This window comes from Pieris napi, chromosome 5 (assembly GCF_905475465.1).
Source record: "Pieris napi chromosome 5, ilPieNapi1.2, whole genome shotgun sequence".
NCBI lineage: Eukaryota > Metazoa > Arthropoda > Insecta > Lepidoptera > Pieridae > Pieris > Pieris napi.
In genome coordinates, this window is record NC_062238.1 from 7,858,944 (window position 1) to 7,883,891 (window position 24,948).

General features: G+C 33.1%; 1 protein-coding gene and 1 non-coding gene across 3 annotated transcripts; one reads left to right on the forward strand and one right to left on the reverse strand.

Annotated features, from left to right (window-relative positions):
* The first annotated feature begins 513 nt into the window (after positions 1–513).
* LOC125049822 (solute carrier family 23 member 2) lies at positions 514–24,501 on the forward strand. Of its 2 annotated transcripts, none has more exons than XM_047649286.1 (14): positions 514–532; positions 1,431–1,488; positions 4,185–4,283; positions 4,725–4,845; positions 10,387–10,620; positions 11,953–12,088; positions 15,963–16,083; positions 16,500–16,641; positions 17,802–17,915; positions 20,614–20,753; positions 21,200–21,347; positions 21,705–21,926; positions 23,261–23,375; positions 24,301–24,501. In XM_047649286.1, exons 2-14 carry the CDS (start codon positions 1,438–1,440, stop codon positions 24,386–24,388), a joined length of 1,731 nt encoding a protein of 576 aa, XP_047505242.1. In that variant the 5' UTR covers positions 514–532; positions 1,431–1,437; the 3' UTR covers positions 24,389–24,501. The 2 variants fall into 2 exon arrangements, with proteins under 2 accessions (XP_047505242.1, XP_047505241.1); XM_047649285.1 differs by lacking the exon at positions 514–532 and adding an exon at positions 721–861.
* Positions 6,949–7,020, reverse strand: Trnaa-cgc. Its single transcript has one exon. It is a non-coding gene; the product is annotated as a tRNA-Ala (tRNA).
* Positions 24,502–24,948: the final 447 nt, after the last annotated feature.

Here is a 24,948-nt window from a genome sequence, read left to right on the forward strand (position 1 = left end):
TTCTTACGCGCGTACATAAATAAGTACACGCCCCCCTTTTTTAAGTGGAACACGTGCAACGTGCGGATATAATATATACGCGCCTATTATATACTTATTTTATGTTTTAACTTACCTGTGGGAGCCCGCTATATCAATACACGGTTATGCAGCCATACTTTTAGTCGAATTGAATTACGTGAAACGATGAAATAACTAAGTTAAGAAAATATATTATAATTATAGATATATAATAACCATTTAGTATCAACTCGCTTCCTCAAAACTTATAGTCATCATATTAGGTACATCTTTCATGAATTGAAAGGTTCTATCTAAAATAAGATTAGTTTACAAAGTTAAACATTTGATTTGACAGGGACAACATCGTAGTAGGTAGTATATATATAATAATGCTTACATATAATGCTTTACATATAAAACTACCTACAGCATAATAATTTTAAGGTTGTGTTAGTGAGACGCACTCAAAGCTTTAGCTAACTGCTGATAATTACGTATTCATCCAATATTATCACTAATGGCACCAAGGGTAACCTTTCTTTCGCTGTTAGTTAATAAGCTTTTAAATATCCTTAGGTACCTACTTAACGAAGTTTTGTATTCTGATATATTTTAAGAAGCTTCATTACTAATAATGTTTAGAACATATATAATGATCTGATAATGTAAATTAGAGATGTCAACTGTTCAATCACTGTTCAACCGTTCAATGTTACAACTTACAACTCAGTTCATTGTAAGACATCGGGCGACGCGCGCGCACATTTCAATGTCAAAAAGTATTTTCACTCGGTTCCCAACAAAACCCTACATACATAGGTAGTAGGAAACATATTTGTGACATTATTTTAGAAAAAGGTGAGTGTTCACTAACTTTTATCGATACCTGTTTTTTTTGTTGTTTGAATGTTTATTTCCATAGACCTACAAGTAGATATATCTTTCTCGTAGATAGATCTTTTAAAAATTTAAAAATATTTGTAAAATATTATTTATTTTTAAATAAATATTTGTAAAATTATTATTATTATTTGTAATAGATAAAGTAATTTTAATCAGTCAAGTGGTTTTTAGTGTAACTATTTAAACGTAAACTAAAACCTATTATTCTTCATTATGCTTCGTTAAATCTTATTCACATACAATCTTATTTTAATCGTGTTTTAGTCTAAATAGTACCATTAATTAAATACCACCCGAATTAAAATACTGACATCAGAAATGTATTTTATATTTATTAATTTGTATAGTACTCTCTTTATAATAATTTTGGTGTAGCTAATATAATACCTGCATCGTAAATGCTAATTAATCACTTTACCGATTTATGTAATTCAATATAGTATAATTGATTTCAATACTAATGACGTCGAATAGCTAATTACTTGATGTCAATATACACTTATTAAATTATTACCTGATTTTAGGTGAAAAATGATTCCTGACAATATTCAAATTGGAATGGAGACTATGACGAATGTGGAGGTAAGTTGAATGTTCCCTAATCCCCGATTGGGCCAGACAAATTTCTGCTGAAATCTATAATTTAAGCTTTATGTGTCTAGTCGAACTAATTATTGCTTCGCACACTAAAAAATAAATTAAATAAAAAGCATTTATTCGTGCCAGAAATATGGTTGTGACAAAATTCATCTATCGCTAGTCCACACTAGGGACCCATGTGTTGTGTATAACTAGATTACAATTATTCCGTGGTATATGGTTCATATTTAATTTTTTGTAAAGAAAAAGTAGTCTAAGTGTTACATCTAATCAACCACAAGTCGTATAACTACATTCTCGGTTCTCGGTAGTTATTTGCTATTGCTTGTTTATGGAACATTATTGTTTAGGGACATTGAGCGGGAACTTATTAATTAGAATGCGTTTATCTTGTAAACTTTGAATGAGCTTAAAGTCTGTTGTTTATTTGTTTGGGTGTTAGATTGAAGTTATCGAACGCACTACGCCTGAAACTGAAATAGTTTTCGGCAGGACACTTAGCACGATATCTAGATATGTGGACGTATAAAGTGGCGAAGTGGCCCGGCACAAGCAGTAAACGGCGAATAGGTAGACCAAAAATAATAGTTTAAAAAAGCGTGGGTTGCTCGATAGACGCAGAGCGCCCCACGCTTTTTCACAATAATACCAGTATTCTTTGTCCATTTTCAGCCTAAATTAGGAATTATTTTTCACTTTTTAGTTTGATGTGCTTTAAAAGCGTGTTTTTTAGTTTTTTAAACTTTTATTTATTTTTTAGTTAATTTTTTTTATTTTTTTCAATATTTTTTTCGGATTATTGCATTGTCATCGATCTTTGACAGGTGCGCAAAGTTTGAGTTAAATCTGTCCGTTAAAAGTGTCAAAATCGAGTCCGAAGGAGTCGGTTACATACATACATTATAGACATACATACGTACATACATACAGGTGAAGCTAATATAAAGAGTGTAAAAATACGCGGGTAAAAGGATGTCATAGCTGTAGCGAGCAAGCAATAGATGAAAGTGTCGAAAAATAAAGATGTATAGCATAAGCTGGAGGAGGGCTATACCTAAAATGGGCTTCCAGTCCTACTCTAAACTTTATTTAATGTATGATAGATAGATAATTCTAAATTCAATTTTATATATTTTTAATGTGTTGCGTTGGAAATAAATAAAGGCTTAATAATAACACCAGCTAAATAAGAGATGTGATACATAGTAAAGTACCTACCATATGAATTATCCTTTATAGACATTTATTAATAACCACTGCATATACTGGTACTCCCTTCCACGGTTTAAAAAGCTGTAGTGTTGTGAAGGCCTGTGTATCTACTCAACGAATTGTTAAAAGATTAAAAAAATATATAATAACCAACTAAATAAACAGAAAAAACAATAAGCTTGCCGAGTGATGAAAATATGTCGAAAAAATTGGAGCTGTTTTAAGGTGGAACCGTAATTCGAAAAATTTACCAAATACAGAAGTTATTTGTATCAAACTGTCTTCGAGCGAACATCGCTAAAATTTACAAGAATTATTCGAAAATCAGAATATCAATGGTACGATATTCTACGCCTCAAACAATGTTCCCTTAAGCGGTCTCTTGCGTATTGTGCCACTTACTTTTATGTTTCGTTTATAGACAAAGTCACACTTTATTGTCTACGGAAAATGAGATTTCCGGTTGACATTGCTTTTGTTTTAAGTAACATTGTGAGTGTAAGATTAACGATCTCACGAAAAATCGAAAAGAGTTTTCTTAAGATTTCTGTTAATTAACGTTAATTGAGATTTAACAGCTACTTAAGAAATTTAGAAATTTATTTAAATAATTTAACCATAGATCCTTTAACCAAAACTAAATACGTAATAACAATAAAATGCCCTATGCTTCCAAAAAGTAGTCGTTAATTATTCCATAACCATTACATATAATTTAATTATTTAATTAACCAAATACAAATTGATAAAGAAATGCCTATTCACACAGGACTAAACATGATCTAAGAGTTAACATTTTATTACTATAAATACACTATTTGATTGTAGTTTATTTGTTAGTATAACGTATTATTTATGGTGTGATATATCCATTAGCGCTACAATTGTTCCGCTTCAACATAGTTGGTTAACAAAAACCTTACGACGAACGAAACGCAACGACTATAAGCGAATGAATGAAGAAGTTAGGGCATGGCAGATACATTCTGCGTCGTATCACTAAAGATTTTTCTTTATAGGCCGCAATAATTACTTCGTAATCAAACCCAGAACCCCCGGGCCATGTGCGTTACCAATTAAACTAAGGCGAACATACAAGGTATATAACAAAATAACGAGCCTTGTTCCGTGTAAAATATAATGAGTTTATATTACTTATGTGGGAAATATTACGTACGCCAGGGTGTTGGTTAAAGTAATGGTTAATTTAAGTAAACGCGAATTTATGACATTATTTACATAACTCGACGTTCTCGCTTTTCAGCAATCAGCGAGACACAGTGTGCGTTACGAGATAATTTTTATATTAAAATTGGTTTATGACAGAAAATTTAACCCACTGTATTCACTTCAAACACAAACGTCTATAAACAAAATATATATTCAAATTAATTACACTGTAGACTCGCATATATTATTCGCAAATAAGGAGATTTTTTAATAAACAAAAAAAATATTTTTTTCAGGAATTACCCATCTCAGACGAAGAGCAACGTAAGGGTAATGTTACTTATGGAATCGACGATATTCCTCCATGGTATTTGTGTATATTTATGGCGTTACAGGTAAGTCTATTTAATATATATTTGATAAAATTTCTAATAATATATTAAAGTTAATCCGGGTATATAATAGTTTTTCCAAGTGAACAATTTTCCTTGAAAAAGCTTGACCTACCTAGAAAAGTTACTAACCTTTTCTCCGTATAAACTTACATTTTCTTATTGGAAAATAATTGGATATTATTTGTGGCCCCATTAGTTCGTCCGAAATATAAACTTTATTGAAAGTATGTATATAACATCAAAATAAATAAGCATCGAAACAGCGTAAGAGCAACGTTTTTGCAATCTTTGTCAGAGAATTCGTATATTCTAAAAAGACGCGAAATTTTACCCTTAGTTACGAGATTTCAATAATATCTGTTTTAATTTATAGCTGTTGGTATTTGATTTATATTATGTATTTAAATTTCATTTTTAGGTAAATATATTTCAATTTTCCAGCACTACCTGACAATGATAGGAGCAATAGTAGCAATTCCATTCATCCTCTGTCCAGCGCTTTGTATGGAGGACACTGACCCTGACAGATCCAATATCATATCCACTATGATATTTGTGACAGGTTTGTGGAATTACCGTTATAAATTACAAGAAAACGCGATATATGTTCTAAGTACTTAGGATTTGACTAAACTGCTGATTATTATATTTATTGCCATACATAATAAACAAAACATATATAGCTGGCTTCTGATGTGATGTAGTGTGAACTGTATTGAGGGATTAATAGCTTCCTGGATTAATGTAGCATTTAAAGTCTAGAGTAATTGAACTCTTTTGGGTGAAGGCGCACGTTGCCACTCCGGAAAATGAGAGGGCAGACGCTCTCGCGGGGGAGGCGGTTGGGGAAACGGGGACGCGAATAGGGTACGATGCGTATCCGCTTTCCTATTTGCGACGACTGACAAGAGTCAAGAGACTTTAGACTCCTGGAACGAGCGCTATGTGGGGGGCGAAACAGCCTCAGTCACAAAAATGTTTTTTAAAGATGCAAATACGGCATACAAGCAAATCAAGACAAGGCGTTTCCCACCTCACATGGTGCAGATCCTGACTGGCCACGGGGCTTTTGGACACTATTTACACAGACTCAAACTGAAGACAAGCCCCGCGTGTGACTGTGACGACAGAACCGACTAAACGGTGGTTCATTTACTTGTTGACTGTGCGACTTTTGAAAGGGCCAGGTGCGACCTGAAGCTCGAGACTGGCATGAGGGTTTCCCGGGATGGGCTATCCGACATGTTGCTTGAGCACAGATCGCAGCTGGAAAAATTCTGCGGCAAGATTGTCAGATATGTCACTCACAAAAATAGCACGAGAGGTAACGCGGCTGGCGCCGGGCAGCGGGCCCCGACTCGCCCATAAATATTATGACAATATTTCCGGAGTAGTCGTCGCCCGGGCCCGGTGGGAGACGCTAACCCTCCAAGATAATATGTCCCTTTTTAAGAAAGGGGAGAATTCGACACTCCCCTGCTGCTTAGCCACTCGGTCACATATCTGCCTGATTGCGTGTCTGATAGGCTAGGATGTAGGGGTCCCAGAACATTTAAAAAACGACGGGTTGCACTCCGGGAGTGCCGGTAGAAGTGAAAACTTGAATATTAACGTTGTGATTTTATGATATTTTGGAATATCATAAATAATTTTGCACGAATTGCTTTAATTATCAGTATAAAAGTACTATCATTTATGTGGTAGAATACAATATTTATTTATTGCGCTATCGTACACAAACATGACAATTTATATTATATTAATTACGCCGCGCCAGCTGTCTACTCTCCATCCGTCTTACGAATTTTCGATCAGGTCACGTGTCCTGACGCGAGTTTAACATTTTTTACCCATTCCAAAAAAAGTGTACAACGCCGCTAAAGAAGTTTTCACTTAAAAAAAAAGTCTAGAGTTAATTATTTTATAAGTAAACTTAATTACAAAATAGTATAATTTATTCATAGTCATAATATACATCAACACGTACAGTACATTACTCTATATTTTTTGACATTTTACTATTATAATGTTGCAACGTTTATCATTTTCCATTTGATCATAAAGTGGATTATGATCTTTAAAGACAGTTAAAGATAATCTTTAAGCAAATATACATCATGATAACTACAAGACATATATTTACAAGACATTTAAATGAGGTGATGAATTTCCAGAAATATTATTAAAACGCTTTTGTAGTGTTTTTCACTTATGAATCTAAGATAATAAACAAAGCATAAAAATTAGTTTACAATGTTAAGGTAATTAATACGAAGGTACATAGAGCGGTGATAAGTACTTATATAAATATTCTATCATATTACTCGTCTAAGTTCTTACAAACCATTTTTGGATATACATATTTTTATAATGAGTAAATGATTTAATGAACGAAATACGTATGAGCGTTTTATCATTACTACATCTCTCTTAAACTTTCCATTCATTTAATATTCCTTATACAAATGTTATAAAACTAGGATGTTAAAGAACTTTGTTTAACGTGTGCTATTGTTGAGACTTACTCGATTTCTTCACTTGATATTGGGAGTCTTTCGTCTTGTCATTATAAATTTTATCTTTTTTAAATTATTTCTTTTTATTTATAAATCAAAATATGTCTTTATAGATTATATAGGATTTATGTAGTAATAAAAAATGTTGTTGGAGGTGCTGGGATTTGAACCCAGGACTTTCAGCATGCGAAGCAGACACTCTACCACTGAGTTACACCCCCGGGTACCATATAGTCGAAATAGCTGTATAGTTGTTTCGGCAAATACTCGCGACCATATAGTATACGAAGACAAGCGTGATTTCAAACATTTCTTGAAATGTTTGAAAGCCTTTAAAATAAATTTCAGTTTCACAGAAGAAAATGCTATGATATCTATTGAAACTAGATTTTAATTGATATTTGGCCTCGTTAGGGAGTGCTAATTGGCAATTACTAACTAATTGTGTACCTGGATCGAAATTTATGCAACGGGGAAAACTTGCAGGATCGGAGTAAGCCTGACGGTATCGATTGCAACTCTGTTGCATTGTAAACCTATATTGCTACCGTATTTATCATACTCGTCAACGGGTGCTACTTGTGGTGACTGGTCGTACTTGAATTCGTGTATGCGGTGATGTTAATTATTTCGACTATGTGTTTGCGTGTTGTTCCCACGAGAATGTAAGTCCGTGCTCCTATTTCACCATGCCTCCTGCTGATAGAAGACAAGTCTTTGTTTTTTTAAATTTATGTTATCATTATTAATTACTTAAGATGTCATGTGGAACATGGTGTAATGGTTGCAGCTCCTTACAAACGTTGTGTAAAAAAAAACACGGCGATTAAAAAGAGTGGCGGAGAGTTTATTGCCAGTTCTTCTCTTCCGTTCTACGCCCTTGATTTAAGAACTGGCACTAAATGTAAAATTAGAAGCATTAATATGTATTTCTTTTGTTACCTATATAATTAAATGATTTTTTAATTTTGAATATTCTGTCAATATTGATTATTGAGTTCACATGCGAAGTTACTTCATCCAGCGATTGGTCCTCGGGAAATCACAGAGCTGGATGAAGTCAAGCGGCGGTTAAATAGGCATTTTCTGGACAGTCCAGTTCTGTATAAAAAAAAGTCAGTTCGAGACGATATTCCTTTCAGATCACTTGTATCTAAATCAAATAAATGAATCTATATATACGAATATATATTCATTAGAAAGCGTTTGATAATGTCAATAATCAATAGAACGGTTTTTCTTAGATAAAACACCACACGTCTGGGGTGAGGATTTTGAAAGCAAGCTTTAGAAAATTGCATATCATCTCCGATAAGCCGTGTCACTAATATGTGTAGCACCTTCCCTTGTGCAATGACCTGGATAGATTAATAGAGAAAGCAACCTTGGACACGCATCTACAACTCGGTAGATACGTTTTATTGTTTTTCGGTATTATTGTCAGATAATATGTAGCATTAACATATCTGAAAATGTTAATGCTACATTTTTATTATCTAAAACTAGTTCAAGACGTATTTATTTTCAGACTTTTGTCACGCAACATTTTAAATAGAGAGAGTAAATAAACAAGTCGCTCAATGTTGGATTTTAAACGAAAAAGTAAAATATAGTTAAGAATACTGTCACACTCCGGTCTCGGGTTATACTAAGATTTATTTAGTAGTTAAAAGATATTTAATTTTATTCTTTGCATTAAAACTTAATATTACCCCCGATTTTACACGTTTCATTAAAACAAATTTTTTCTTGTTTTGACTTTTACGATTTTATGAAATAGGATTAGTAAGACGTCCGAATAGGATCAGACACATTTATGCATCTGTTTTATTAAACTGTCGTAGGCTCGCCAACGGTTATATTAAAACGATATTGATGATTAATATAAAAAAAAGTCACTTAATCCGCTGGCTCCGCCAATAATGTGTCTTAGCCGATCTCTGTACAGCGTTGCGATTCTGTAACTCACTTTTCGAACTCTCACAGCGGTTTTCGCAGCGGCGGTCGCGCTCAAATCAGTAGTAAAGCTGTGAGAGTTCGAAAAGTGAGTTACAGAATCGCAAGGCTGTTCCGCTTCTGTTGATCCAGTCGTACCTGGGCCGGTCTACTGGACTTCGGCTGAGAAATTGAGATTGGAAAGAGTGCAATTAGAACCTTTTATTTAATCTATTTTACGCCACACATTGACCCACATTGTCGTTTAAATGATAAATTTTCACTTATAATAAAAGTAATAAACATAATAAAATATATATGATAGAAATAATTACTTATTAATTAATTGACACATCGCTGACCACGACCCATGTACGTATGTACGTGAAACCTTAAGAAGTATCCCTCTAAGAGGTTTTATTTAAATTAGTTCTTATTAAACAAATACTACTCAGTTCGCCTGCTAGGTAAGTAAACGTTAGCAAAATTAACCTCTCCCTTTGATGACATCTAACGAAGCTAATAGCTTTTAAACTTAATTAAAATAGTTCCGAGACTAAGAGGCTAGAAAGTCACATCACTTAAAGGAAATTTGTACTTCGTATTAACCGCGTCCGTTCATTGATGAACATACGCAATGCGTGGTTGAACTGGTTCAAATTTTTAACCTATAAGGGGTGAACATTCATAATTAGGGCCGCATTTATTAGACAATATTTGACAATACATTAGACATTATAAGCAGTGTTGGCCTCAGCGTGCGACTATCCCTGAGGTCGTAGGTTCGATCCCCGGCTGTGCACCAATGGACTTTCTTTCTATATGCGCATTTAACATTCGCTCGGACGGTGAAGGAAAACATCGTGAGGAAACCAACATGTCTTAAACCCTAAAAGTCGACGGCGTATGTCAGGCACAGGGCTGATCACATACTTGCCTATTAGGTTGAAAATGATCATGAAACAAATTCAGAAATCTTAGGCCTAAAGAGGTTGTAATAAACTTAGGCCTAATGAACTGATTTATTTATTTTTTAGACATTCTTATATGTATTTTTTGAAAAAACTATATTAAATCAACTGGTTTTGATTATTATTACTATTTTTTTTTTGACAATTCACACCAATTGACCTAGTCCCATGCTAAGCTGGTTAAGCTTGTGTTATGGGTACTAGGCAACAGATATATATACATATTATAGATAGATAGACATATAAATACATATTTAAACACCCAAGACCTAAGCACAACACCAAATGCTCATCACATCGACGTTTATCTCAGCTGGGGATCGAACCCGGGACCCATGGATTCGCAGTCAGGGGTACTAACCACTAGACCAATGAGCCGTCAATTAATATGGATTTATTATAATTTACTATAAAAGAGAAATAAATAAAGAGAAATTTTCTTTTGTTTTAGGTAATATTATTGTCATAAATTAATACTCATAATGAAACTTCTATCTCTCGGCTACGCGCTATTGTTCTAGCACGGCCGGCCATAAGCAGCTTAAAATCAGTTTAGAACTGAATGGAGTTCGTTTTTGCTTCTAAATATATAATATGTACCTACAATTTGTGTAATCTACGATTATTTATTATCTATGTAATTATTTAAACTATCAGTATGTTTATTAGTAATATTTCCAGGTCTTATTACGTGGTTACAAGCAACGTTTGGATGTCGTCTGCCGATCGTCCAAGGAGGTACTATATCTTTCCTTGTTCCAACACTGGCGATCCTTGGTCTGCCGACTTGGAAGTGTCCAGAGCAAAGTGTTCTGGCTGCCATGACACCGGAACAGAGAAGAGACGTGTGGACAAGCAGAATGTGTGAGCTGTCTGGTGCGATTGCAGTCTCTGCTTTGTTTCAACTGATTGGAGGTAAAAATTCTGGAGTAGTATAATATTACTAGCTGATCCGGCAAACGTCGTTTTGCCATGTATATCATCTATAATAAAAAATAGGGGTTGATCGTAGAGGGGTAAAAATTAGGGGTTGTATGTATTTTTTAATGCTGTCATAAAAAAAACGGAAAAAAATATCTAATAATAAAAACAAAAAAATTTAAGGGGTGGACTACCCTTAACATTTAGGGGGATTAAAAATAGATGTTGTCCGATTCTAAGACACACCCAATATGCACACACAATTTCATGAGAATCGATCAAGCCGTTTTGGAGGAGTTTAACCACAAACACCGCGACACGAGAATTTTATATATTAGATTACAAATACTCTAATTTACAGATGTAAATGAATGAAGAAGTACTACATCTTAAATTTTCCATTTTCATGAGGGCCTCAATTGGATTGAAAGTGTTTCAGAGATGCGATGATACACAGGATGCTCCTTATGCACAATGGGGGCTAATAGATAGAGAGAGAGATTTTATGTTGACCAATTTAAAAACTGGTTTAGAATTATATAAAGTGATACCAACGAGAAACTAGAAAATGATTGATTATTATTATTTCAATTTAACTTAGCTTTGCCTTTCTTTCACAGTAACAGTAGAATTCCAACAGTTTATATATTTTTTTATTGCAAGGAACTGAAAATAATTATGTCATTACAAGAAACTTACAAACACGGATATTATATATACTTCCTTCACGAATCTCGAATTTTTTTATGGACTTTATGCTAAATTTTTCGATAAAAAGATAAACTATACTTTTAGTTTTCTGGCATACATTTTATTCACACCAGAAACTATAACTTTCAAAAACTTACGTCATTAACATATTTCAAAGATTGATCTATTAAACTAAGCAACTGAAACGATTTTTAATATCTTTAATAGAGCATATATATCATTCTAAGTAAAAACTAAAAATTTCTGAACGTAAAAACAATCGCAAACTGCTTGCATCGTTCTCCATTCACTTACTTTACTAAAAATTCTGCTGTCTTTGTGTAAACTTTCATTAAAATAAAACGCAAGCTTTTCCATAGCCTTGGTTCTTAAATATTACAGCTGTGTCCCGGTTTCACCCGCCTTGACTTGGTCGTAGCAAGTCAAAATATATCAATATTCGTACTAACACTTATGAACGTCAATAATAAACAAACAGCATAGCGTGATGTTATTAAGCCTTTCTCCTTACAAAAAATTAATTCGAAACTCTAGTCCCTGAGATTAACCTAAACAAATACACAAACTCTTAAAAACAGGTTTAATACTTAGTTAGTTTCTCTGTTGTGATGGCAGGTTACTTTGGAATAATCGGTTCCCTTTTGCGGTTCGTGACCCCTCTTACGATCGTCCCAACCGTGGCTCTGGTGGGGTTGACTCTCTTCGATCACGCTGCAGAAGCCGCGTCCGAACAGTGGGGCATTGCTGCGGGGTAAGTCTTCTCCTTACGAATAATATAAATAAAGCTGGAAGCGCTTGTACCTAAGAATTATTATTTAATGACGCAGGTACACATTTCTGACTGTTTCTATTTGAATTTATTTCTGGAGGCGCTTCTTTCCTGCGCACTTCCACTTGATGGAAACGTTTGGTTGCAACTCGTACAATATTTGAGGAATTCCTATACTGATACATAAATCGTCGCTTCTATAGGAAAATGCCTTACTATGTTGGCTTGGTGCTTCCGACGGGTCAAAAACGGTTCAGATTTAACGGCTAAGATTATTAGGTGGTCTTTTGTGTGCTATAGGAAAATTAGAAAAACATAATACGAATTAATTAATACTCAAGAATTACGAGAGTTTAATAATGATTTTTGACGTAGTTTTTTTATGATTACTGTCAGTTTTTACTTAATTCATTGAAGTTTACTGTATAGGCGCTAATGTTACTCCAGCGTATTGATACAATACTTCATTACTGTGCTACTTTTAGCAATGGATACTAATTACTAAGCTGATAGTTTTTTAATAATAAAACAAAGCATAACTACCGATTTGGGTTACCATAATGCACCATTACAACTTAGCATTCAATTTATTTAAATACGTTTGCCAAAACTGACAAAACCCCTATTAGGTTTTGAAACCTTTTAAAATACTTAAACTATATATGCAAATTATGGTAGAACCTTATACAACAAAATATATATACCTGTTTAATTAATTCCATTCTATTCTAAGATATGGCAGGTAAAATCAAAATAATTTATTTGACCTTTGATTAATGATTTCTGTTTCAAATTCTTGCAAAAATAGCATTCATTTTCGTTAATACTGCTAGAATTCACGAGGGCGCGATTCTGTTTATTTAGACTAGTTAAGGTTAAAGGTTACACGGGTTAGTCTGGGAATATTTTCCGAAAGTAGGTGGAAATTTCCAAATAAGGTTTCAAATGCGATTCAATAAAGATTTGCTCTTGCCATCAATTAAATAATGTTTCTATGGTTATAGAATGTTTATTTATAAATTAATTTTTTTTTTACACAGAAACCTTTATATATACATATATTATTTTGTTGAAAAAATATAAAATATTTTATTTAGGGTGGTCACTTAGGGGTTTGAATGTTGTAGTAGCTGAAGTAGCTGATTCTCAGACTTACTGAATATGCAATAAAAATTTCATGAGAATCGGTCGAGCCATTTCGGAGGAGTATGGGATCGAACATTGTGACACGAGAATTTTATATATTAGATTAATTTGTTTGCGCCAACTATTTACACAAAAAAGGAAACAAGATAATATAATACTAATAACAAAATTCCTATTTAGATAGTACTCGTAATTTAACAATTTCTAATTAATAAAACGTATCGGATTTGTTTCAGTAGTTGAAACATGTAAGGATAAATTCTTAGCTCACTTAGTTTATAAGCTTTTCACACAGAAAAAAGAAATGTTTTCCCGAAACCAGTGCTTCTCCAAGCGAATATTACTGGTGGTTATTTGATTGTAAATTCTAACAGTACATTATAAGAACATGCTGTCCTATATAACTGCAACGTGATATAGATCAATACTGCAACGGGTAACGACCCATGACCTTTCGGACTCCGCTCTAGTTTAAACGTTCTAGTAATTTATTTTTCTATAATTGATTTTAAGTGGCTTCGTTTGATTCTTAACATAAATATAACCTATAATATTTAAACATGGTTTTAGCAGTATTAGATGTATCGTGGAAACATGGGAACATTTTTATTTTAGTAAAATTAGGGTTATTATTATAAACCTGAATAGTTTGTAGTCCATTGTTCGAGGATATCTTTAGGTTTTTATAACATCAAATAGTCGGTTAAAACGTGTAATACGTTAACTGCCTTGTGATTCTGTAACTCAATTTTCGAACTCGCCCATAAATATTTATAAACAATAAACTACAAGCGCCCTCCTTATCAGAATGCCAAATGGTGAAAATACTGCTTTACGACTGATTTGACCGCGACCGCCGCTGTGAAAACCGCTGTGCGAGTTCGAAAAGTGAGTTACAGAATCGCAAGGCTGTGTTAGAAATGTTAATGGATATATGTAGTTTCTAGATAGTCTTTGTTTCTAGTATAGAATATAGTAAGTGGTAAGACCTATCGTTATAAAAAAGAAAAAAAATTGATTAACGTAACATAGAATAAAAATAATAAACATTTCTTTACCGATAAGGTCCAAGACAGCTTTAAGTTGCTGTTACCATTGATTTCCAGAGGGCCCTACTATACTTTTAGTTTTATTAAGATTATTTTTGATTAGGATATTTGTATAGATTACTAGCTGCCCACGCGAATTTGGAAATTGAAATTCGTTTCTCGTTAATGTGATTTTACTTACCCCGGAGACTGTTCGATTTTCCGGAATAAACCTCTCAGTTCAAGTCATAAGATTAGTTAACAAATTAAAAATAGGGGTTGATAAGAGGTGTAAATTAAGGGTTGTATGTATTTTTTTATGTTGGATCATAAAAAAATTGTCTAAAAATTAAAAAAAAAGATTTTTGGGGTGGATTAGGGTCGCACGCTGACACTGCTCATTCTTATTCGTTGGAAACATAAGAAAAATCTTTCCCGCTTATAATATTAGTATGAAGATTGTCCGTTTATTGTAATGGATTTTGTTATTACTTCAATACAAGTAATCGATTAGTTCGACTACAATATAACATTTTAATATCACGAGAATAAATAATGCACACCGGTTATGTAAATATTAAATTATGTATGATCTACTTTATACATTGAAACTGTCAATTGTTTGCAGATTATATATTCTATGAATTATTATATTTCCTGACACGTTGCCTAGAAACGTGGGTGCGTCTGCATCATTCTTATTCTTATTTTAGGAGATGGTTAATGAAATCATCATCACTCTTCACATAAAATGCAAATGCTTAAAGACCAGCTTACCTTTTTAAGGCTATGCAAGTTGTCGGATAGGTAACAATCTAGAAATATAATAAGTGCGCAGTCGTCTATTTGAGCATTAGTACGCGGTCATTGCATGTCATTTTTTCTTTTGTCTTTTGTCAAAAACCCCAGTGCTGCAATAAAATATAAATCCATATAAAATGGTGGCACGAGTTGAATTTTGTATATTAGAAATAGTACCTCTGGAATTTCACTTAAAACCGTTGATTAAAGCTTGCTAAATACAGATAAGATCGATACAGCTCACTTGTTGAGTTGTTTTGCGCGACCTGGTTGCTATGACAACGACACCGCGCCCAGATCAACCCAGCCGTTCTAGGGACTTGAATTGACACTGGGGTGATTCAATATCGAAAAATTAATTAGTAATTATTAATCTAAAGGCCGTTTGATGGGATGATTAAACAAAATAATCAAGTGACACGGGCTGAAAGGAAATATGAATTACCTCATATTTTAAAATAAGAAATATACCAACGGACTTCCATTAGGTTGCAATTCACCTAAGAAATTTAATGACTGATTGACAGTCTATCAGGCGATTGTGTTTATGGTCAAATTATTAAAATTTTAAGTAACATTAAATTAACAACTAAATTTACAGCCTTTTTATAGTTTCTTATTCATTTAAATAGACACAAAAACGTGGACTTAATTTGTAACTTAATTTGCAACCCTGCGATTTTACATGCGTTAGCGTGATTTTATCTTTTCTCAATAAATTTACTGAAAATATTATGTAATTTTAATCCGTTGTTTCCGAGATAAACGGTATCGACCAAAATTTTTTAATATTAGTATAGTAAACGATAATAACGACCTAACCATTTGTATGTTAGTGCTTCTTTTAAGGTTTTAAATTTAAATATAATTATTACTTACAGGACATTCATATTACTGACAATATTTTCACAATGCATGGGTGAAGTGAAAATTCCAACAGTGACGTGGAGGAAGAGTGTAGGCTTGACAGTAATTTGGTTTCCACTTTTCAAACTCTTTCCGGTTAGTAATATTAAACACACTCAATCCTCGTCTATATTTAATAATAATAATAATAAAGCCCGTTTTATTTCCAATCATGACAAAAACAAATTATAATACATTACTTTACATTTCTATACATTTATTTTCTTTTTCTTGTTATCCTATATCCTAGCTTCCTTCAGTACCGTCGATCGGAACCCCTTCACGGCCTCTTCCAGATTTTTCCAACTGACTCTGTCTATGGCTCTCCATCTGGCCATTCGTTTCCTGCTACCGCTTCTATTTCTTCTATCCACCTTTCTTTTGTGCGACCTCTTCTTCTTCCTCTTGGTCCTTTCCATACAGTTGTCTTGAAGGTCCACCTATTATCTGTGTATCTTGCCTGTCTATCTTTATTTGGGTATAAAATAATTGTTATAATATGTTATTTCCAGGTGTTACTTACAATCGTGATAATGTGGGCTGTATGTGGTATCCTAACAGCAACGAATGTCTTCGAAGCAGGACACCCTGCACGAACTGACCTAAAGATCAACATCATTGAAGACGCACCGTGGTTCCGTGTGCCTTACCCAGGTAATCTTTGATAAGTTACACTTGTCGCGGTCAGAAATTTGATGGTAAACCGATTCTACGTACGTGGAAATCACGCAATTCCCACACACGTAGTGGTCATATTATATGGTCATACCTACCGTGTATTTATATCATACTAGCTGACTCGGCCAAGCGTTGCTTTGGCTAAGATTTTGTTATATTACAGAATAGTAAACTATTCAAGGGAAACAGCAGGAAAATCTACCATGCTATTTGGTGGTTATTCCATTAAATTGTAGCTTATGTGAAACGTACTTTCAACACAGCGCCATCTGTTAGAATTTTGACTATCAAATACTAAACAAATATTTTGCAATTAAATAATATTGCGGGTATAAATTGACATGTAGCTTACATTTTCCTATCTTTTAAGTTAGATCAAACCGCACACGGTGTGCAAATTTGATTGAATGAATCGGTTCACTAGTTTAGGAGTCCATAGCGGACAAACAACGTGACACGTAATTTATATATATTAAGATTTACATCTAGCAAGATTGTTTCCTTATTACTTTAAAATCTTTTAAATTTTATTTTAAATAGGCACCAAGTTAAAAACATAGCACGGGCTTTGACCTTTCACCTAATTTATTTGAAGGTAATTTTAATTAAAGAAACCTTTAGGAATATCAGTAGAATGCTATACAACGATAAATATGTAATTAATAATTTATTTTAATTTATCTACATATTTTTTTAATGCTAGGTAAATATTATTGAGCAATGTTCATCTGTCATAGAAATGTGATTCGTAACAAGTACTTATTAATTAGCGCGAGACACAAGTTTAGTTCGATGCTGGTTGTTCTAGGGATGTTCAAATGTATGTTTATCGAAATTCTTTGTTTGGGTGTCAACTGGCTTTATTTGTTTAAATATTGAAAAATATTTAAAATATTAAAATAAGGGGTAGTGAAGCTAACAGAAAACTAACTTGGCTTTTTTAAGGGAAATCTAAATAACATTTTAATATAAATGTGTTGACCTTTTGGACATTATCGGAATCTTTATTACAATTTATGAGTGTGGGACAAACTAAAGGGCTCATTTTGGATTCAAGTAAGCGATAATTGCTAACAATTATTAATTATTGCTAGTTATTAGTTGATAAACGTACCTACCTATATTAAATTTTGCAGGTCAATGGGGAGCACCAACAGTAAGCGTGGCAGGGGTTCTGGGCATGCTGGCTGGAGTGCTGGCGTGTACAGTGGAATCCATCAGCTACTATCCTACTACGGCTAGAATGTGCGGTTAGTATTCATTTATAATAGGTCAAATTGATTAAAGGATAAAATTGCCTCCTGCTGATAGAGGACAAATCTTTGTTTTTATTTATTTTATTATTATTAATTAAGAAGTCATGTGGAACATGGTGTAATGGTTGCAGCTCCTTACAAACATTATGTTAAACAAAAAACTTGGCGATTAAAAAGAGTGGCGGGGAGTTTATTGGCAGTTCTTCTCTTCCGTTCTACGCCCTTGATTTGAGAACTGGCAGTTAATCTAAAATTAGAAGCATTTAATATGATTTTTTTTTCACGCACGTAAGTAAACATTGTGTTACCTATACGCGTAAACGATTTAGACTTTGACTTTGAATTTTTTTTAAGAATATGTATGACGGCTTACGTGTGATTTTTTTTAAAAACTTTGAAATGTCTTCATATAGTCTTTCAACCTTTTCAATTAAAAAAAAAGTAGATTAACGGTCAATTAATAACCATAAAAACCGTATATTTGTCTTCATTAGTGTTTTTCTAATTTCTAAATCAAAGATGAATTTCTTTTATTTTACGAGTACGGTTTATCGACGACTCGTAGTTTTCAGGTTATTCAACTAATTTCTGTCAATTTCAGATAAATAATGATTTATTGCGATTTGCATTGAAATGCTAATAGCGAAACCACTTTTATTAAAAAAATACATAATTAGGCTTTCGCTTTTTTGGGGTGTCATCATTGAATAGTGGCTTCGTTAATAAAAACCTAACACACGATGATATAGGTGCGGCCAATACGCGTTAGAGCGGGATAGAACGCATACTGCGTATTCACATCTCTCTGACGAGATCGGTGACGTAGCGTAATCGCGGCCGGTGCAGCCGGTACGCGTGAGAGTGAGACAGACTTTATAGGCGTGTTAGTCTGCTGCTGAGTCTGGCAGAGTGGAAGATTAAATTAATATCAAAGAAAAAAAAATACTGCATAAATAAATAATTATAATTGCATAAGTTGATAAAAACGCTATGCAATAACTTTACCGTGGCAGTCTTCGAGTGCCACACGTTATTTTATTAATTTGACGATCTTCACAAGGTTAAGAAATCGACAACTCAAACTCAAGGTCAATCTTCTCACTCAGTGCTAACGATAGCTAATTGGTAAACATGTGAACAAATCATTTGAGTACAACTACATGACATAGTATGGACACAGACTAATAATTAGTACTTAAACCTTATTCCGTTACATAGGACACTATATACAACAGGACAATCTTGTATTGTGGGTGACCAGACTGTTCCGAGATACAATAAAAGAGCAGAAACTTAGAACTCCAAATATGTAGTAAAATATAACCAAATAAAAAGTGACTGAATTTTTATAAATTTGAGTGGGAGTGATATGTATGGGCGTGTAATGTGTATACACGTGAGTGATCATATGAAATTGGCTTTCATCTCAGACTGTCTAGCCTTAAACTATTTTTAAATTACTAAAATATAATTCAAAAGAAACTTATATAACAGATTTAACCTTCAAAATGCATTAAAAAATTAAATACTTATTTGTTTTGTCTAAATATTCTTTCACCTATAGAGTATCGGTAACTTTAATTACGTACAAGGACAATATGTTAATCAACAATGAGGTTGCAAAAATTCACTCGGGTTTTCAGTTTGAAATCCATTAAACTCTGCTATTTTCAAAGACAACATTCACATGCATTGTGATTTTTTTGTGCGGAAATTGTTTTAATTTTAGATGTAGAATGAGTGAGTGCAAATAGAGAATTTCGTAAAGTTCCTTGTAAACATTAATTGTGTATTAAATGAACTCAGCATTTTTACTATAAAATCTTTTTAATTTTTGTAAAGAGAAATAACATACATACAATGAACTTCAAGTAGCTATGGTTGTTTTTTCACTTCGATAACAAATAGAAAAGACAACTTTACTTCATTATAAACATACGTATAATACTTAGATGAAAAGTACCAGTAGGGAAAAAAGGTCTCATAATTACCACATTTTAATACGTGAACTAGTAGGTACCACAAGAAAAATTAAAACTCTAGAAGGTTGACTGCTAGCAGTGCCATTTTGAATGTCTGCAGTCCGCGTTTTGCGACCAACGGTGATAGGAGGAGCGGGTACGGGCCAGCCGGCATCATTCCGGAACCTTTCCTTGCAAGCTCTTCGGCAGCATCATTGCCGAGAGTTACACTGTGTCCTTATATGCACTGTAGGGTAACGCTGGTGCATAGTGACACTCCAGTATTTGTTTATTCGTCTGTCTGTTTTCTAACGCCATCAGCACAGACGCACTGTCGGATACGAATTTAATATAGAAATTATTAATTTCTAAGCCTCTAAGGCTGCTTCGGTTAGAGCGACACATTCATATTGAATTTAGCATAATTCAGAACTTTAACAATAATTTTTGTTAGAAGTTTTAAAACAAATATATAAAATCAATATAAAGAAGTACTCACTAGGCTTATTACTAGGACCAATAGTAATTCGTCCAGTTGGGAGTGACATGATATAAACCATCCTGAGCTGGTTTTCAGAAGTCCCATTTGATTACCGCGCCAAGTTTACCCGATAGGCATTAAAAATACACATATTAAAATCATTGCATGTTGGATTTTGTATTGTTCCATTTTAAAAATGACCAGGTTATACGGAGTAGAATAATATTTTTTTTTATAATAATTATTTCAGCTGCACCTCCCCCGCCCTTGCATGCTATCAACCGTGGTTTGGGTACAGAAGGCTTAGGAACCGTTCTTGCTGGCTTATGGGGTTCTGGTAACGGAACGAACACATTCGGAGAAAACGTGGGTGCTATTGGCGTAACAAAGGTAAGCAATTTTTATTTTACATTTGAGAAGTGACGCGTGGGAGTGCTGCGGGAATATGACCGTCTTATTATTAGAATCATCTTTATAACTTTTTATTTTTATTTAATTTAGTTGTTAAATAAAATTAAAGTGTTTGATCCTTGCGTTTATTGATCAGTAAATGTAAAAAAAGTGCCTCCGAGTTACACGTATTTTTTTATAGAACAAACGGGCAAGAGGCTCATCTGATGTGAAGTGATACCGCCGCCCTTGGACACTCTCAATGCCAGAGGGCTCGCGAATGCGTTGACGGCCTTTTAAGAATTAGTACGCGATTTCCTTGAAGGATCATTAGTCGAATTGGTTCGGAAATACTTCAGTGCGATTTAATCTCATTCAGGAATAATGTTTATAAATTCTGTATATATGTAATGATTATTAAATGGAGGTACTATTTTCTCTTGCAGGTTGGATCTCGTCGCGTTGTGCAATGGGCAGCTGGTCTGATGATCCTTCAGGGTGTGATCGGGAAATTGGGTGCCGTCTTCATTATCATACCTCAGCCGATAGTGGGAGGTCTCTTCTGCGTTATGTTTGGAATGATCTCTGCTTTCGGTAAATAAAGGTTTTTGATAAATAATGATAATAAATAATTTTCTCGTACGTTTCCTTAACAGCAAGATTAATTCGTTATTTTGTATTTAAAATGTTTTACTTGGCTCATAGAAAACTCGGTATTGGTTAAAGCATTTTTATCTCGATTTTTAAAAACAGTTTTAGAAGGTAAAAGTATCTAATTTTAGACGATGAAGAGATAAATCTTGGCTTTTCAATTCAGTTTGAATTGAATCATTCATGCGTTACTATCGCGTTATATGAAATTTTATCAAATAAAATTATGGAAATTTCATAACGAAATGTACAGACGATACTTTTTAATATAAAACTATCAATCCTCAAAATCATTACCAGGGTTATCAGCTCTTCAGTACGTGAACCTGAACAGTTCCCGGAACCTATACATCATTGGCTTCAGCCTATTCTTCCCGCTGGTGCTGACCAGGTGGATGTCAGCTCACAGCGGTGTTATCAATACGGGAGTAGAAGCATTGGATGCTGTTCTTCAAGTGTTGCTGTCCAAATCTATCTTGGTCGGAGGAGTAGTTGGATGTTTTTTGGATAATTTGATCCCGGGTAAGATGTGTATAGATTAACCATTTATTCCGAAAGAGAATTCAAAAAATGGACGAAAATAACTTTTATGGGCTTAAAAATGATTTGAATTTGGAATGTATATGTTATTTTATAAATTACCAGAGACATTAGAAGAAATTGAATGAATACTTTATGAAATTGTTACTGGCTGTCAAAAAATAATACGCGCGCAGACCATATTAAAAACAAATTTGAAAAAAGCACTCGAAATGTCGATTTATGTAAATAATGTAATAAATTAATAATGTAGTAAATGAATTCTCGTTTATATCCGTAATTTTTCGATTTCTGAAGGATAAAAAACATCAAAAAAGAGCATTGCGGTTCACATACTTCATGTTTTAAGATGTAGGCAGCGATGAACTTAATATTTATTTATTTTTTTAATAAAAAATGTACAGAACCCACATTCGTAAATTTTGCAATAATTCACAAACAAAATAATTTCAAGGTATTCCTGAAGTCACAAAAGTAACCTTTTGTTTAAGAATTTTTTGTTCATAACTTATATAAAGGTCACTTCAAAGTATGACCTTTGCTCTGTTCTTAAAGATTATTTTTATTTAAAAATACACTCACGTTTTATTTCACAAGCGTTTAAATAACATTTTCAGTACTTTATAATTTGGAAATAGTTTTTGCTATAGTGACAATCATGCAATGGCTGTATACCTATATTATGCTCAAACTGCACGTTTCTATAATAATTTTGCTATAGCAAAGTAGGTGATCAACCTTCAGCGTCACATATACCTCGATTTTTTGCGCCTACGACATTTCAGTTTCTCTCGATGATTCCCTATACTGTAAATACAAGTGTTAATTTCACACATTTAAACTATCTATTGGACCATCAGGATTCGAACGTACACAACTAAGCTGTGGCATTGTTTTTTAACTGTATTATAGACGATTATATATTTAAATTATAACAGCGTAAGTATCAACTTCTGCGCATCAATAAATGGATTTTATTCCCGTAGATAATATTTTTGGAGGCTTTTGCTTGTTTTATTTTATACAAAAGCGAGTAATTTTAGCAAGATACTGTATAATTCAATGTTTTGGGCCATTAAAATAAGATTATTAATCATTCGTTTTATGGCTTTTTGAACTTATAATTATTCAGTCGGCAAAAATACAAAAACTACGACTAATTTGGGTTTTTATTACAATAAGATTTTTTTGTAGGCTATTTAAAAACGTGCAAATATGAAATTGTTTGTCAGTTTTTATATCTAAGAAAAAATATATTGATACCAACATCTAAGCGGGGTTTCTATCGTTGCTAATTAACAATGTTATGATATCAGGTACTCGTGAAGAACGTGGTCTTGATAAATGGGCCAAAGAAATGTCTCTGGAAGCGGCTGGTTCCAGTGGACCTGACACATATGATTTCCCTGTTGGCATGAGCTACATCCGAAGGTAAGACTCCATTCATTCACGAACATAGTCCTACAGTATATACTCAGAGTAGTTCATAAAATGTTAACGGTAAATGCATTTCAAGACATAATGGATGTGTTCATCATAAAATGATGAATCTATCAGAATTTTCCTCTGTGTTGAATGAATCCGTAGTACAAAACTCTAAGGTTAGTAACTATAGGAACTATAAGAAATAGAGAGTTGAGAAAAGTAACCATCGATTGTGTTCTTTGTATTTTTATTTGATAGTTTAGATGACTAAAATGCCAGTAAAATCTTATCCAAATAAAATCTGCTTTAAAACTTAATTTTAGTAAATTTTGGATTTTAAAGATTCGAAATAAGCTCAATCACGTTATCCATTTTACCAGGGCGTCATAAAACAACAGAAGCGTTTGGCCAATCACGTGCGCATTGTATTGCGAACTTTTCTTTCGTTTTAAAAGGGAACATTAAAATAAAGGAAAGGAAGGCCACAAGTCACATGTTTAAGAACCCCTTGTGGAGTCAACCCCTTGAAGCTAACAAAAGTTCAGCTCAGTCGTTGCGTAAAGTTTCACTTATTTATTAAAAGAATCGAAGACCTTTAACTAAAGCTTTCTTTGTCTCTTGATTGCGTATAAAAAGTTATTAGAAATGCTTTAGTAAAACAATGTAAAAAAATTCACTTATTATTAATAAGGGGTTCATCTACTTTCAACAAAATAGCCTAAAGGTTCATTAAAAACAAACAATATGCGATATTGGCTAAACACATATAGAATTAGTAGACGTCTTATTTTCAGACTAAATATTGAATGAAATACGATGAACCCATTCAAAAGCTACAACAGCTCGAAAATGTGTTATTCATAACGCGATTTTTATTAATATTCATACAAATGTCGTAGAAACCTTTGGATCAATAATTTATTTCTTTCAGATGGAATTGGACCACATATATACCATTTATGCCCACGTACGAAAATGGAAAATTCTCGGCGATTTTCAAACGTAAGAAGGAAAGCTAAAAGAAATCGGGGGATTTGTGGGAGATTAAATTAAAACCCAGTTCGTGACGTAAGGTGTAAATGAAATACGTAATCTCCTTTATTTTAATAAATTTTGTAAATAAATCACAAAATTTGTATTATTTATATGAAAATCTATGTTCTCCAAGGTAATCAATACAATTTCGTTCCTCAGACATATTAAACATAATATATATATATTTAATACATATGTATGTGTATTTAATATACGGTATGTATGTACAATGTAATACTTTAGCAATAAAAGTAAATAATATATTACACATTGTAATTTGTAACAAATTAGAATTATAACAAAATGTTATTATTATTAATGTATTAAAATTGTACTAAGACAGTCTTCACTTTTGTATTTTTATAAAAATGCATCAAGAACTAATTTATATACACTTATAAATATAAAAAGGTATTAATAACTGCGTAGTAAATGTAGGTTAGATCTCTCAAGTGTAAAGCCTTTTGATCACAGCTTAAGTTCTCGTTTAAGAACCACTTTGCTTTAGAAAATGTTGTTCTATGTCAGTATAAATGTAAAATTG